The sequence below is a fragment of the Euleptes europaea genome, chromosome 17 (assembly GCF_029931775.1).
Source record: "Euleptes europaea isolate rEulEur1 chromosome 17, rEulEur1.hap1, whole genome shotgun sequence".
Lineage (NCBI taxonomy): Eukaryota > Metazoa > Chordata > Lepidosauria > Squamata > Sphaerodactylidae > Euleptes > Euleptes europaea.
In genome coordinates, this window is record NC_079328.1 from 28214626 (window position 1) to 28229736 (window position 15111).

At 46.2% G+C, this 15111-nt stretch overlaps 1 protein-coding gene across 1 annotated transcript; it reads left to right on the plus strand.

Annotated features, from left to right (window-relative positions):
- The first annotated feature begins 9960 nt into the window (after positions 1-9960).
- On the plus strand, positions 9961-11789 carry FBXL8 (F-box and leucine rich repeat protein 8). Its single transcript, XM_056862765.1, has 2 exons — positions 9961-10118; positions 10820-11789. Exons 1-2 carry the CDS (start codon positions 9961-9963, stop codon positions 11787-11789), a joined length of 1128 nt encoding a protein of 375 aa, XP_056718743.1.
- Positions 11790-15111: the final 3322 nt, after the last annotated feature.

Consider the following 15111-nt stretch of genomic DNA (forward strand, 5'->3'; position numbering starts at 1 on the left):
CATGCAAACATATAATATCCAAACAGTACGATTAAAACCTCACTTTCCTCCTCCCGATCTTGCTGGAAATTTTGTTTTTTAAAAAATAGCTGCCGTATAGAAAATCCGCACACACACCATTTTCCCCCCTTGCTTTCTCTTTCCTCTGGGGCCAACGCAAAGGAAGAGATCACGCCCAGAGGTGTCCCGGAACCCCCGGTCGGGTTGCCCTTTGGCACCACGGGATCGCCCTTGCTAGATCTCCGACCCCCCCCCCCCAAACTCCAAGGGCTGCATTCGCTTTGCCGCCGCCCTTCCCCGATGGAGAGGCGGCCCCCCCTTACCTTCCTCGGCCGTGGGCGCCCCCTCTCCCTCCCCGCACGCGTCCCGAACCAGCAAACGCCGCCTTCCGCCCCTGCGCATTAGCACCGTGGACTCCAATCGCGGGATCATGTGGCTATTAAAGGGAGGGATGACCAGATCCCTCCGCAACGCCGTGGTCCCCAGTTGCGTGGAAAGGGTTAATAGGGAATGCATGGGGATTCTGGAAAGCGTCTTTTTGCAAAAACTTGGGGAAAGCTGGATTATTTTTTTGTAGGGGCTCCTAAAAAGGATCATTTTCTTCGCCTGTTAAGGGAGCCGCCTCGCTTGTCGCGGCTTGCAGGGATCCCTTCTTACTGGCTCCGTGATCTGCCCGTCGAAACGAGCCTCCCTTTGCCATTCGGCAAAGGTCCTCCCCGTTGAAGCCACACCAGGAAGTTCAGGCAGCCAATCAGAGGCGTCCCCAAAGACCGTTAGTTGAGGGCGGTGCAGGTAAGCGGGGTCTTTCCGGACGGGGAAAGGTAAAGGATGGGCTTGATTTGCACTGCGAGCTCTGCCCGGGAAGCCGGTGGAGGGCTTCAGCCTTTGGAAGGGTTTCCTCGTAGGGTTGCCAACTCCAGGTTCAGAAATACCTGGAGATTCGAGAGTGAAGCTTCGGAGAGTGGGATCTAGGGAGGGGGGAGACCTGGACAGGGTATGATGCTATGCAGTCCACTTTCCAAAGCAGCTATTTTCGCCGGGAGAAATGGAATGAATTTATTTTTGAGTAATTTGTGTAGTCTGGAGATCAGTTGTAATTCCAGGAGAACTCCAGCCCCCACCTGGAGGTTGGCAACCCTACTAAAGGCTTTGTCGTTACGTTAAACGTGTTCCAAACCAGCGTGCCGATTGTAGGGTTCTTCGTCAAGCTAAATGAGAGGGCAGCTGTTTCAGGAGACGGTGGGTCTCTGAAGCCTGCAGGCTTGGAATGCAGAATGCCTTGTGGATTAGGGGGGCGGCAGCAGGTATAACATCAGGTTTCCAGGAGTCCCAAAAGTTACTCTCTGCTTGGGGAGGGAGCTGAGACCCACAGAGACTGGCTTGGCATCCGGCCCCACTGGACTTGGCCTTGGCGGTATCTTTATTGTATGCATTGCGATGGAACCGTTAGCTCCCCCCCCCTTTGATTTTTGTGGGTTTTGGTTTAGAGTCCTGAGGTGGAGTCTCTGCTCAGTTAGTTCTGTTTTTTAGTTAGTAGGCGCTTCCTTGTCCCGAAAGGGGGTGCTCCCATCCTTGTGTCTTGCTAATGTGGATGTTGTTTTGAACACGCCCATCTCTGTGGGTTAACCTAAAAGCAGGAACCTGCCTCATTACTGATCTGCAAGCTAAAGGGATCCTTTGCCCCTGCTAGGAATGACACGCTCACTGAGTCTGTAGCGGGGGAAGGCATACTCGGAGGCTGCTGAAATCCACCAATGCGGCAATTATAATTTATAATGCTAATAGGTTAAAGAGTCATTGGGGGGCTGTGAAACATCATGGTAAACCACCTCTGTTCGTCTCTTGCCTTGAAAATCCTACTGGGTCGCCATACGTTTAAACAGCAGCTGGACCATCACTCGTCAGGGATGCTCTCTGATCCTACATTGATCAGGCGGTTGGGTGAGATGACCTGTATGGCCCCTTTCAACTCTATGATTCTAAGTTATCTGCAACTTCATGGCACTTTACACACACACACACACACACACACACACACAGTGAAATGTGCCATATGATGCTGCTTTATACTGAATCAGACTCTTGGTCCACCAAAGTCAGTATTGTCTACTCAGACCAGTAGCGACTCTCCAGGGTCTCAGGCAGGGGTCTTTCACATCACCTACTTGCCTAGTCCCTTTAACTGGAGATGCCGGGGATCGAACCTGGGACCTTCTGCATGCCAAGCAGAGGCTCTACCACTGAGCCACAGTCCTTCCCCTGCGCCGGGGTTTCTGCTCCCTGGGTGTCCTGGGCAGCACCAAACATGAATAGCAGCCACAGCAGCAGACTAGAGTGGTGATAAAACTCCCCCCCCTTTTTATTTCCTTCAAAAAAAGAGCAGGAAAAAACAAAGGCTATTGCTGACCTTGTTCATTCAGTGTTAAGGCAGCTTCATGTGTGTTCATGCGGCTTAGAGTTCAGCTCAAGCTTAGCCCTGGAACCCATCTTTCATGCCAGGCCTCATAACAGGGTGCCTCTGAGCATGTGCTAAGGGCGCATACCACTGAATAACCACAACTCGCCCTCCACATACTTTCAAACCAGAGGCTGAATTTTCCAAACACATAAGCACTGCTGGGCAGCTGAGGAGAAGCATGAAGTGCTGCTGACCACTGCTTAGCCTCCCAGATGGGCCACTGGTCTGATCCAGCAGGGCTCTTCTTATATTTTCACGACTTATATTATCATCCTACCCCTGCAGTGCCCACATGCCTACCCCGAATGTCTGCCTGATCATTCTAGATTATGTGATTTGCTACTGCTCATGGGGAGTTGGTCCCCACTACATAGTATCTGCTTTATGCAGGTAAACAGCCTGTGATTTTGACAGTGTCCTAGGTCAAAACGTGTAAGCTTTTGAGATACTGTATTTACTCCAAAGGAAGGTGACCCTGTGTAACTTTAAAAAGTGATCCACAATAAAGCTTTAAAAAGTTACACAGCAAGGATGGTTTTTTACTGGACATAACTGTAACTTGTATGTGAATGTAAGACAACCTCCGTTTCTTTCTTTTATTTTGTACCTGAGAAAGAACCTAGTCTTGCATTGGACTAAATACTGCACACACAGCTCTTTCTCCGGCTGGAGGTTACATCAAGAAAAACTGAAGGAAGAAAAACGTATTAAGAGAGCCTCTGAACATCTTTCGCCACCCTTGAAGTATCTTTTTCTCCCTTCAGCAATTTAGTTTAACATCACCCTGAAGAAGCGTTCTGTATAGCTCAAAAACCTACATGACATATTGTGAACCTGAATTGGTCCTAATCAAATAATTTTCTAAAATGTATGTAATGGGCTGGTATGGCTATCTGGCTTTGTTTCTCCTCTCTGAATAATATTTCTCCATCAAGCAGCTGGTTTGGATCCAGACTATCTATATTGGCAATTTCCTCTGATTCCCCTTTCCACTGCAGATAGGGTTGCCAGGTCTCTGTTTGCCACTGGCGGGAGGTTTTTTGGGTGGAGGCAGAGGAGGGTGGGGTTTGGGGAGGGGAGGGACTTAAATGCCATAGAGTCCAATTGCCAAAGCTGCCATTTTTTCCAGGCGAACTGATCTCTTTTGGCTGCAGAACAGTTGTAATAGCAAGAGATCACCAGCTAGTACCTGGAGATTAGCTAAATCCGAAATTGAACAACCTATGCTGTAAAACCAGAAAAGCTGAGAAAACACATGCCGCATGCAGGCTCAAATTAAAATGATCCAATATGTTACAATCTTCAACAAACCTCAGAAACGAATATTTAATACTCAATGTACTAATTGATCTGCACATTCTAGTAAAGTACATTGAGTATTAAATATTAGTTTCTGGGGTTTGTTGAAGATTGTAACATATTTGGATCATTTTACTTTGGGCCTGCGTGCTGCATGTGTTTTCTCAGTACCTGGCAACCCTAACTGCAGACACACACCCCATGTCATTCTTTGGGGTCCTCTGTCCTGCAAAAGCGGCATTTTGTGGAGATCAGGGAAGAGGGGAGGCAGGGAAGTTCCCTTCTGCCGTTGGAAAACTGAGCCTGGATCTAACTCACGGCTTGGATTACCTCCGCAATAAAGCTAAGCTTGCCACCCTGTGAAAGGCTGTACCTTGCCAAGGGGTTCCATCTACTGCCTTTTGGTCCAGATCATCCTCACTAAGGGGTGGTTTCTACCTCCTGGTTTATCACACGGGGAGCGGCAAGGAAAGGTGCTGACAGGGCAGACAAGAAACCGGAGATTTCTGTTTGACATAAAACCTATAAAAATTCACCCTTGTCTCAGATGCAGAGAGCTGACCTCATTCTTTTTCGGAAAGCTAACAGTAGCCTGGCTGCTGTGGGGGGCCAGCTGGCTGCCTCTTCCTGGCTGCTGCGGTGGGCCGGCTGGCTGGGGTGATGAGTAATCTCTCTCACCCCTGAAGAAGAGCTGGCTGCTGGAGCAGGCAGACAAGGGAGGGAGATCTTAACCTTGACTGGTAGGTGCAACACGAAATACTGATAGCGCATCTAGCGAGCGGAAGAACAGAGGGAGCGTCCCAAGCTGGTTGGCACCGGTGTGCTGCTTTGCGCTTTCCGCAGCTGTGGGTTAGCTCTCCATCTCTCCCGCCCAGTGACGAAGAGCACACACACCCTGCAACCCGAGAAGTGAGTTCCACGTCCTTTTCAGGGTTACAGAACGCAACTGTCAGGTTGTTGGCCGCATTCTTGGTGACCCCACGGCTCGAGTTGCTGAACTAGTCGCGACTGAAGTCTTCTGGGCAACTCGGAAGTGGCAGGAACGCCTCTGCCAGGGTGAGCACATCAGGTGGCTTCCAGCGCCAGATGAGGGGTTGTTGTTAGCTCTTCCCCCACTTGAGAGCCAGCATGGTGTAGTGGTTAAGAGCGGTGGTTTGGAGCTATGGACTGTAATCTGGAGAACTGGGTTTGCTTCCTTACTCTTCCACATGAGCGGCGGATGCTAATTTGGTGAACCGGGTTGGTTTCCCCACTCCTACGCATGAAGCCTGCTGGGTGACCTTGGGCTAGTCACAGCTCTTTCAGCCCCACCTACCTCACAGGGTGTCTGTTGTGGGGAGGGGGAGGGGATTGTAAGCTGGTTTGAATCTTCCTTAAGTGGTTGAGAAAGTCGGCATATAAAACCAACTCTTCTTCTTCTTGAGCTGGCTTGAGTTCTCTGGCTGCGCCTGTGCTGCGGAGCGGGCTTTCTGAGGATGGGGACAGGCTTGTGTAGCTGCCAGTACAGCCCAGAAGCAACAGGGCTTCCACACGGCCCATTTCCCTGCCTCCATTCCCCGGCAGTGGCCAGCACGCCCCCCTCCCCCGCAACTAGGGCTTTTTTAATTTTTTGAAGAAAATCAGCAATTGAATATTATAATCTATGTATAAGTTTCTCTAAATTCCCAGCTTTCATTTAAAAAGATAAGGAAGTAACCCCTTTCATTACAGAGAGATGCTTTCCCCCTTATATCTCTTCAATGAAAAGGACTAAAGAGTTTTTGGCTTACATGAAAGATGAGATTTCCAAGGACGTGATAGACAGATTTTTATAATGATATTCAGTTGCTGGTTTTTTAAAAAAGAGTCATGGGGAGGGGGCAGCTGCCGTAAGGATGGTTAGGGGAAATGGCTGCCATGTGGGCAGAACTGGGGAGATCTGAATTTTCTCATCCACATGCCAGCCATCTGGGCATTGCGGCCATCTTTCCCAAAAGTTGTAGCAAAGCTTGTTAATTATCCATGTATCTCTTTTGGCCTAAGAGTGAGGAGCAAACTTAAATAATTTTAGTTTTAGTAAACTTTTATAGATAATTCCTCATGCAAGCAATAAGTATGGAACCTTTTCAGAGCCCAAAGAAACCCAACCCCGGTTCGAAAAGTGAAACGGAGTCATCTGCATAAAGTAAAAGAGAGACTGAAATACCCAGTAATTTAGGCGAATGGAAAGAAAGATTGATAAAAAAGTCTGGCAAATTAGGTGTGTGTGTGTGTTTTAAGTGCCGTCAAGTCGCTTCCAACTCATGGCGACCCTATGAATGTAAGTCCTCCAAAATGTCCTATCTTTGACAGCCTCATTCAGATCTTGCAAATTGAGGGCTGTGGCTTCTTTTATTGAGTCAGTCCATCTCTTGTTGGGTCTTTCTCTTTTCCTGCTGCCCTCAACTTTTCCTAGCATGACTGTCTTTTCTAGTGACTCTTGTCGTCTCATGATGTAACCAAAATTGATAGAAATTAGATAGATACAAATTAAGTAGGGATGGCGCTAAAAGGTTTTCTCAAGCAACTTCAGAGCAAAAGGTTCAGTTCCTCTGACCCTCAAATGTACTTATTTTGTTGCTCGTTTTTTTTTTTTTTTAGAGGCTGCAGAGAAGAATCGAAGGAATGTTTTCTTAGATATGGGTCTTATTAACGTTTTATGGTTGTATTGTTCAAGACCTCGGTGCAAGAACAGGAGGTTTGAGTTAAATAGCAAAGCAGGTTTGGGCAAAACTGGATAAAAGCTAGATAAACTCATGGAGGTGTATGAAAGCACCACAGCCTTGTGGGGAATCAGGGGAGAAATCCATTTCCCAACAGCATGGAACCTGGGGCAAGTAACCCATGTGGAAATAACTGATGTGTGGAAGAACCGGAGCCTTCACAGGTTTTGAAGGTGCTGTAAAAGGGAGCTCTTTTATCGTGCCTTTTGGAGCCCTCGGGCAATGGTGATGGCTCCCTTTCTTTTATTTGTATTTTTTGCCAGTGTGATATTTGTTTTTTAAATTGGTGTAAGCTGCTTTGAGTCCTGTTGATCAGCAGAGAAGCAGAATACAAATATTTTAAATAAATAAAAAGGGAAGAAAACGCATGGTATTGCCCTGGCACAACCTGATGCTCAGAAAGATCTTTCTTTGTCTGGTGACTCTTGCTGGTGACTCTTGCTGATGGATCTGTGTGAAGTGCCATCAAAGCGCAGCTGACTCCCGTTGACCCCTGTGGAGTATACAGAGGACCTAAACGTTGAGCTTAAAATTTATACAAAATGCTGATATTGTTTATTATATGGTGTACACCCAATTAAAACACTAGGCCCCAAAATTAGGCTGTTCAATTAAAAGACTCTAAAAAGATAATGGCTAATTTACAAACATGGTTGATGATCATAAATATATGTAATTGACCAGTAGAGAATCAAATGCGTTTCAGCCTAGGGGGCCATCTTCAGTGGTCGTACATACATTTCCATATTTTAGAAACACATCTTGAAATACATATAAGGTATGCTGAAAAGTAATTGTCTTCTATATTGTGTGGCCTGGTGTCGGTTATTGGTGTAAAGCCTGGATTATTCACCATTTAAATTGGCTCGCACTGAGGTCTTATAATGTATTTCCTGTTTTGTCAGGATGTGTCTATCATCAATCAGTGATAAAGCATATTGGCCCTGTAGAGTGTTCAAGGCAAGAGATGAACAGAGGTGGTTTGTCATTGCCTGGCTCTGTGCAGCAACCCTGGACTTCCTAGCTTGTCTCCCATCCAAGTACTAACCAGGGCCAACTCCGCTAAGATTCCAAGATATGAGATCGGGCTAGCCAGGGCCATCCAGATCAGGGCTCTTCCTAAGTGGGAGCAGGCAAATGAGTCAATTAGAAATGATCAATAAACAAAAAAGGGGAACTAGGGTTGCCAGGTCCCTCTTCACAACGGGCGGGAGGTTTTTGGGGCGGAACCTGAGGAGGGCGGGGTTTGGGGAATGGAGGGACTTCAATGCCATAGAGTCCAATTGCCAAAGGCGGCCATTTTCTCCAGGTGACCTGATTTATATCGGCTGGAGATCACTTGTAATAGCAGATCTCCTGCTGCTACCTGGAGGTTAAGCAACCAAAATAAGCACCTCTGTACTACTGCCACAGGTAAGGAACGTACAGGTAAGGTAAGTACAGGAAAGGCTGATGATATTCAATCAATCAATCACAAGTTTACAAAAACAAGGTGTATTAAGTGCAGTGAATGACATACAACACACAAATCCCTCGCCATTCTTCTATGAAGATTACTCATAGTGGAACTTTTGAGACTTGTACACCTTAGGACTGTTAACATAGGATTGTATATAGATTTGTGTGTTGTATGTCATTCACTGCACTTAATACACCTTGTTTTTGTAAACTTGTGATTGATTGATTGAATATCATCAGCCTTTCCTGTACTTACTACCTGGAGGTTGGCAACCCTAGGGGGAACCCAACCTTAAAAAAAACGAGAGCTGGGTACCCAAGGTTGGGTAGAGAAGGTAAAATGATATAATAGAAAAATATTTTTATTTTAAGGTGCTTATATCAGGGTTAAAAACATTAAAAATGATAAAACAAGGCACAATGGCAACTCATAAGGTTGATACTTAAACCACACACCATATGCATTTCAGCCTACATTTGTATATTACTTGAATGTGCTGGGGGTGGGGAATGGAAATTAATTACCGGTAAGTCCCTTATGTGGGGCAATATCCCAGCACTCGCTTGTCGCAGGATATACCACCTGTGTTATTCAGCAGAGTTAAAAACGGCCAAAAGCTATGTGGAGGAATATTGACAGTGCACGTATTTAGGATAAAAAAAACTGCATTTAATGACAGATGATAAAGTTCTGTAAATCAACCACATTTTCTTAACAGGTGTGTACTACTTTTGTCAAGTCAGCTGAAACATTGTTACTTCTTGAGTGGGAGGCAGAGAGTGAACACAGAGGTACACAAAGTAGAAAAGGGCAAGAGTCCAGTAGCACCTTAAAGACGAACAAGAATATTTTCTGGTAGGGTATGAGCTTTTGTGAGCCACAGCTCACTTCTTCAGATACAGCTAGAATGTGAATCCATCTGTCTTTAAGTAGAGGAGAGTGAATTCAGACAAGTATTAGTATGTAAATGTTAACCGTATGTAAGTGTGAATAGCAGGCATGATGGGATTAGGTGTGGTATGCAGAAGAGTCAGTGATGTCCAGGGGAGAGATGGGTGTGGAGAAATCAGCATTGGTCATGAGCCAGGAATGCAAGGTCTTTATCCAGCCCAGGTAAATTCATTGGCTTTAGTTTGAATATCAACTGTAATTCAGCAGTTTCTCTTTCCAATCTCCCTTTGAAATTCCTTTGTAAGAGAACTGCTACTCTTAAATCTTTGTAAGAGAACTGCAACTCTTAAATCTGCAACGGAATGTCCTGGAAGGTTGAAATGTTCTCCCACCGGTTTTTGAATATTGTGGTTTCTGATGTCAGACTTATGTTGCACAAAGTGAGACTTCCTGACTGAAACTTGTGAGTCTGAGTGAATCTGAGCCTGACTGACAGTTGGAAGCGTCGGTTAGAACCAACTGCCACCTGAAGGGAGGGGTCGACTCCACAGGAGCACAGAGCCCCCTGCCAATCAAACTAGGCCCCAGCGTTAAACCCAACATGGCCACTATATAGGTTTTTATTTGACCACTGATGAAGGCCGATGGTATCATTTTACCTTCTCCACCCAGCTTTCAATTAGAAATGACCCTGGAGAGGCCGAGAAAATGTAAAAGAAGCCTGTCCGTACAGTGCACGTGTATGCCAGACCCTTCGAGTTAATTGGTTTAAAGGGTTTGGGGTTTCGTGTCCTGACCACAAGCACTGCGAGCTCTGTCATCCTGCCTTAAATCTCTCAACAATTCTCTCATCTCTCTCCGGGTTCATTCTTGGGGAAAAGAGAGACGTTCTGGGACAAAAACTTCATCATGTGATTACCGAAGAAGAATTCGCCACTCATCCGTCTCTGAAATGGTTTCGTGAATTTTACTTGATTATCCTTAACCTCCCCCCTTCCCCCTCCAAGTTTCAGCTGATATTTCTGCTTTGGGGGCAAATTGTTCTTGTTGTTATCGTTCTTATTTAGTGTAGAGATCTGCTGTTGGAGTTTGAAACCGGCTGCCTGAAGAGGATGCCAACACCGGACATTTGGAGCATGATCCCCGAAGAAGTTCTGTCCCATATATTTCGCTACCTCCCTCTCAAGGACAGACACATGGCCTTCCAGGTGTGTCGGCTCTGGGCTGCAGCAGTTTCTGCCAGTTCCGTCTGGAACTTCACAGAGGTCAGGTAAGGCATGGCAGCCCAACTCATCTGTTAACCCCCTCCCCCCTGTTGCCTTGTCTCCTTTTCCAGTTCTATTTCCATGCTTCGTACTTTGAAAGGAGAAGCATAGACACAGATAGACACACACACTGTATGCTTGCTGGGGTGTGCCTTATTTTAGAGTAAAGCAGTAAAAAAATGACTTGTAATAGTGTTAATAATAGCAGCCTGAATAGCCCAATCCAGACTAGCCCAAGATTGGAAGGTAAGCAGGGTCAGGGGAGGGGCCGTGGCTCAGTGGTAGAGCATCGGCTTGGCAGGCAGAAGATCCCAGATTCAATCCCTAGCATCTCCAGTTAAAGGGACTAGACAAGTAGGTGATGTGAAAGATCTCTACCTGAGACCCTGGAGAGCCACTGCCGGTCTGAGCAGACAATACTGACTTCAATGGACCAAGGGCCTGATTCAGTATAAGGCAGCTTCATGTGTTCATAGTTAGTACCTGGATGGGAGATCACCAAGGAAGACCAGGGTTGCTGTATAGATGCAGGCAATGGCAAAACCACCTCTGTTCATCTTTTGTCTTGAAAACCCCATGCGGGGTCGCCATAAATCAGTTGTGACTTGGCGGCACTTAACCACGTCATACAACGCTGTTATGCTTTCACTTGATACATCTCCGGAAATTTCCAGTTACGGGTTTTTTTCTCCCAATGCTCTTTCAGTTGCAAGGATGGGAATGAGGACGGCACGTTGCAAAGTTTGCACCAGTTCCTGCCCCTTATCAAACATCTGAAGATTGTGTTTGATCAGTCCAAGGAGGTAATCCGGAGGAACGTCTCCCACATTTTAGACATGCTGGCCCAGCAGAACCACAAGTTGCAGGCTCTGTGCATTGCCTGCACGGGGGAGAATCCTTATTTCTATGCAGGCCATGACATCTTGCAGGGCATCAAGAACATCTGCAAGAGCAAGATCAACCTTCAGAAGATCGATTTTCGGCAAATGCCTTTCACCCTTGACGATGGGATTGTGGAGCTGATCGCAACCTCTAGCCCGAACTTGCACACCTTGTTCATCAACAACCGCACCCTGGTTTGTAATGTCAAGCCAGAAGCCATTGTTACGCTCCTCAGGGCTTGTCCAAAATTGTCTACTTTGGGCATCTATTATGCCAGCCTGTCTGAGGAAGTCTTTCTGGAACTGATGAAGCCAAATCGAGAACCTTTCAGTTGCCTGGACCTTTTCTGTGAACGTCTGGACAAATACGTCCCGGTCATCACGGAAGAGCTCTGGGCGGCAGTGACTGAGAAGCATCCGCAACTCTATGTTGAACTGGAGTTTGAGCACACGGTCCCTGCCTGGAAGATACCTCGGATCCTGAAGCCAAATATCCCTGTGACCACTCTGCAGCTGAACACCTTTACGTACATGGTGAACCAGGTTAGGTTTGTCACCAGCAACTACAGCGGGAGTTTGGAGAGGCTGGTCCTTCACACCACTCCATCGGAGGACCTCGACTCCTCCTTAATAGATCTGGCAAAGAAGTGTGTGCGTTTGAAAGAGGTCCACTGCTATTGCACAGTTAGCCAAGCCGTGATCGAGACTTTCTTGTCTCATTGCACTGGCCTGAAAAGATACACTCTAAAAATCACCAAAGAACGTCACCCTTGGCAGCCAGTAATAGTCTCATGATTTGAATAAAGAGCTCGTTTGCAACAACCTGCTCCGCCAGTTCATACATTACAAAATCCTCAAGTCCCCCTTCTGAGCAGGTGCGTTCAGAACTTCCCAGGTGTGCAGGGGCCAGGTGTGCATTGGCACTACAGGAAGCAGAGGCGTTAAGGCTTCTCCTTTGTGTCATTTTCCCCAGCCTGAAATGCTTCCCCAGGAGCTGCTCTTTACACAACTGGGGAGACCGATGGCCACATGAAAGTTTCCCCAGTGGGGCAATTAATGGCTCCTCAGGACCATTTCAAGCTGGGAAAACAGCGTGGAGGGGGAAGGCATTAGCCCCCTCCCCTCACGATCCAAGTTGGTCTCCAGTGTGCCTGGGAATTACATTCTGAGCACGAAACAAAGTGCATGTCTGATCCAAAGAGGGGGCTTTGTCAAGTGTCACTAGGCCCTCAGAAAGCAGTATCTTACTGCAGCAACCAGGTGCTTGCACGGTGCCAACTCTGTTTATTCCCCACTGAACTGGTATCGCAGACAGTGCAATGTACTTTGCTGCCAAAGTGAGGCATGGAAGGGACTGCTGTGTGGTTTAAAAATGTGTGGGCAGTGCAGACTGTATAGAGCTGAAATGCTTCACTGCTGAGCTGCTGCTGGAGGAATCGGCTGCCACTTTAGAGCATAGGTCCCAAGGCACCCTAAAAGTAACCTTCATGATCGTGGTGGGTGGAAGTCATGTGGACAATAGGCTATGCAATTAGCATCTAACACACAGCTAAGTGAACCCATTAGTTCAAATCAGTATGAACACAACATTGCTTCAATGAATGTGAATTATTTATATATCAGGTGCAGATATATAGATATATAAATCTGCACCTGATATATAAATAATATATGTTTTCTAGTTCTTGTGTGATTGCAGTAATTTGTACAATTGTGATAATTTATGATCATTCATAATGCACAATAAATATTTGTCTCAAGTGTAACTACAGTTTACCAGCTGCTGTCTGAAGAATGTTCTTTGCTGTTTTAAGAACCAGTGCCTTGGAGTTTTCCACCAGTGGGAAGGAGTTATTGTATTTGGGAGTGGTGCTTTTCTTATAGTAACAGACAAAGGTAATTCATCTGCCTTTAACTTTGCATTAATCTGATGAAGAAATCTATCGAAATGGGCTGAATGCTGGATTCCTATTGTGCATGTGAAAATGAAGCGTTGGTAAAAAATAATATGTGACAATATACAATACTGTCTGTAAAACGCACATTTAAATTGCCTGTAGACTACATATCGCATCATTTGGACTCTCATTTTGATGGTATGAAATGGTATATTTAGAATATCCACAAGTTGTTCACAGTGTGGTGCTGATTAGCATTTTGCAGTGTCGGTTTCATTTAGTCCCCATGGTCAAGAGCAACTGATGATCCCACCGTCCATGAGTTCATCAAATCCCCTTTTAAAGACACCTAAACTACTAACCACCCTGACCTGGATGGCCCGGGCTGCCTTCATCTTGTCAGATTGCAGAAACTAACAGGGTCAGCCCTGGTTAGTACTTGGATGGGAGACCACAGAGGAAGACCAAGGTCACTATGCAGAGAAAGGCAATGGCAAACCACCTCTGTTAGATGTTTTATGCATGGCTGTTTCCCTTGCGGTCACCCCTCTGATGACCTCAGGTCTTTGTGTTGATTATGCATGCTGTTTCTGACCATCAGAGGTCGCCTTCCACTCCCCCTGCGTCTCCCTGCATTTTGCCCGCATTTTCAAATTCGAGATAAAACCGGTCTCTAAAAACGCGGGGAAACAAAGGGTAGAGCGAGTGACCTCTGACGGTCAGAAACGGCATGCATAATCCAAAGACATAAAGGCGTTGGAAGGGTGACGGTGAGGGAAACAGCCATGCATAAAAGGCAGTAGTCTCTTGCCTTGAAAACTACTGGGTTGCCATAAGTCGGCTGCGACTTGACAGCACTTTACACACGCACAAACTATCTATCTAGCCATCACTACATCCAGTGGAAGTATGTTCCACAAGTGAATTATTTACTGACTGATAAACTTTTTTTTCACAGAGGGTAGCCATGTTAGTCTGTCTGCAATAGTAGAAAAGAGTAAGAGTCCAGTAGCACCTTAAAGACTAACAAAAATATTTTCTGGCAGGATATGAGCTTTCGTGAGCCACAGCTCACTTCTTCAGATTTCAGTGGGCTTAGACTGGAATAACTCTGCATAGGCTTGCACTGCAAGTTGAGTGAAGAGCTGGCATAAATGTAAAATAAATAACATAAGACCAGGAAGAGGAGAAGAGGAGGATGGACCAAGAGATGGCGACCAACGCTGTCTACCAAAGGCTCTCAAAATGGCTACCGTGAAAGAGCTGTTGTGAGTATTGGGGTGGAATGAGCTGAGGTTTTTTCCATGCTAATTTTTAATGAGCAGCAAAAGCTAAGGAGCATTGGTGTGCCTGAGGATCCCAGGAAAGTGAAACTGAGTTTCGTTAGGGTTGCCAACCTGCAGGTGGTGGCTCGAGATCTACTGATATTACAACTGATCTCCAGCCGATAGAGATCAGATCACCTGGAGAAAATGGCCGCTTTGCCAATTGGACTCTATGGCATTGAAGTCCTTCCCCTGCCTTCCTCAGGCTCTACCCCAAAAATCTCCCGCTGGTGGCGAAGAGGGACCTGGCAATCCTAAATTTGGTAGACCTTGAATTTAACAGTCTCCTTAACTTGATTCTGTGGTTCCAGGGACCACTTTCATGTACAAGAAGAGTGTGCTGCAGTAGCATCTCCCCTCATGACTGTTCCGCGGTTTGTTTACTAAAGTGTACATATGCATTAAAAGATTTATATACCACCTTTCTCCACTTCACGATGAATCCAAAGTGCCTCCTCCTGCCTGATTACACAAGCAGTATTCCAGCTGGTCCCCCATTGTAGACAGGAGATAAGATTTCTTCTGTGGCTTGGTCCTCAGCATGTCAATTTTCAAATGACCCATAAGTCACAAATTGAGGGGAACACACATACAATCCATAGAAGTGTACACTTGATTTTTCTTTATATGGGCATTGAATAATTCTCCCATGACATTCATTGCATGCACAGCTGAGCATGTGATCTTAAGCCCCACATTTATCCAAGTGCTGGTCCCAGGGTTCATTTATAAAGTGGTGCAGGTTGGCTCTTATAAACAGCTGCCAGGCCTACATCCCTGTCCCTCTGTCTTCTTGTAGGGTTGCCAACCCCCAGGTAGGGCGTGGAGATCTGGAATTACAACTGAGCTCCAGATGACAGAGATCAGTTCCCCCTGGAGAAAATGGCTGCTTTG

Coding starts and splice junctions, on each gene's coding strand:
- FBXL8 (XM_056862765.1), top strand. CDS start 9,961: ATGCCAACACCGGACATTTGGAGCATGATCCCCGAAGAAGTTCTGTCC. Junction 10,119..10,819: donor TGGAACTTCACAGAGGTCAG/GTAAGGCATGGC, acceptor ATGCTCTTTCAG/TTGCAAGGATGGGAATGAGG.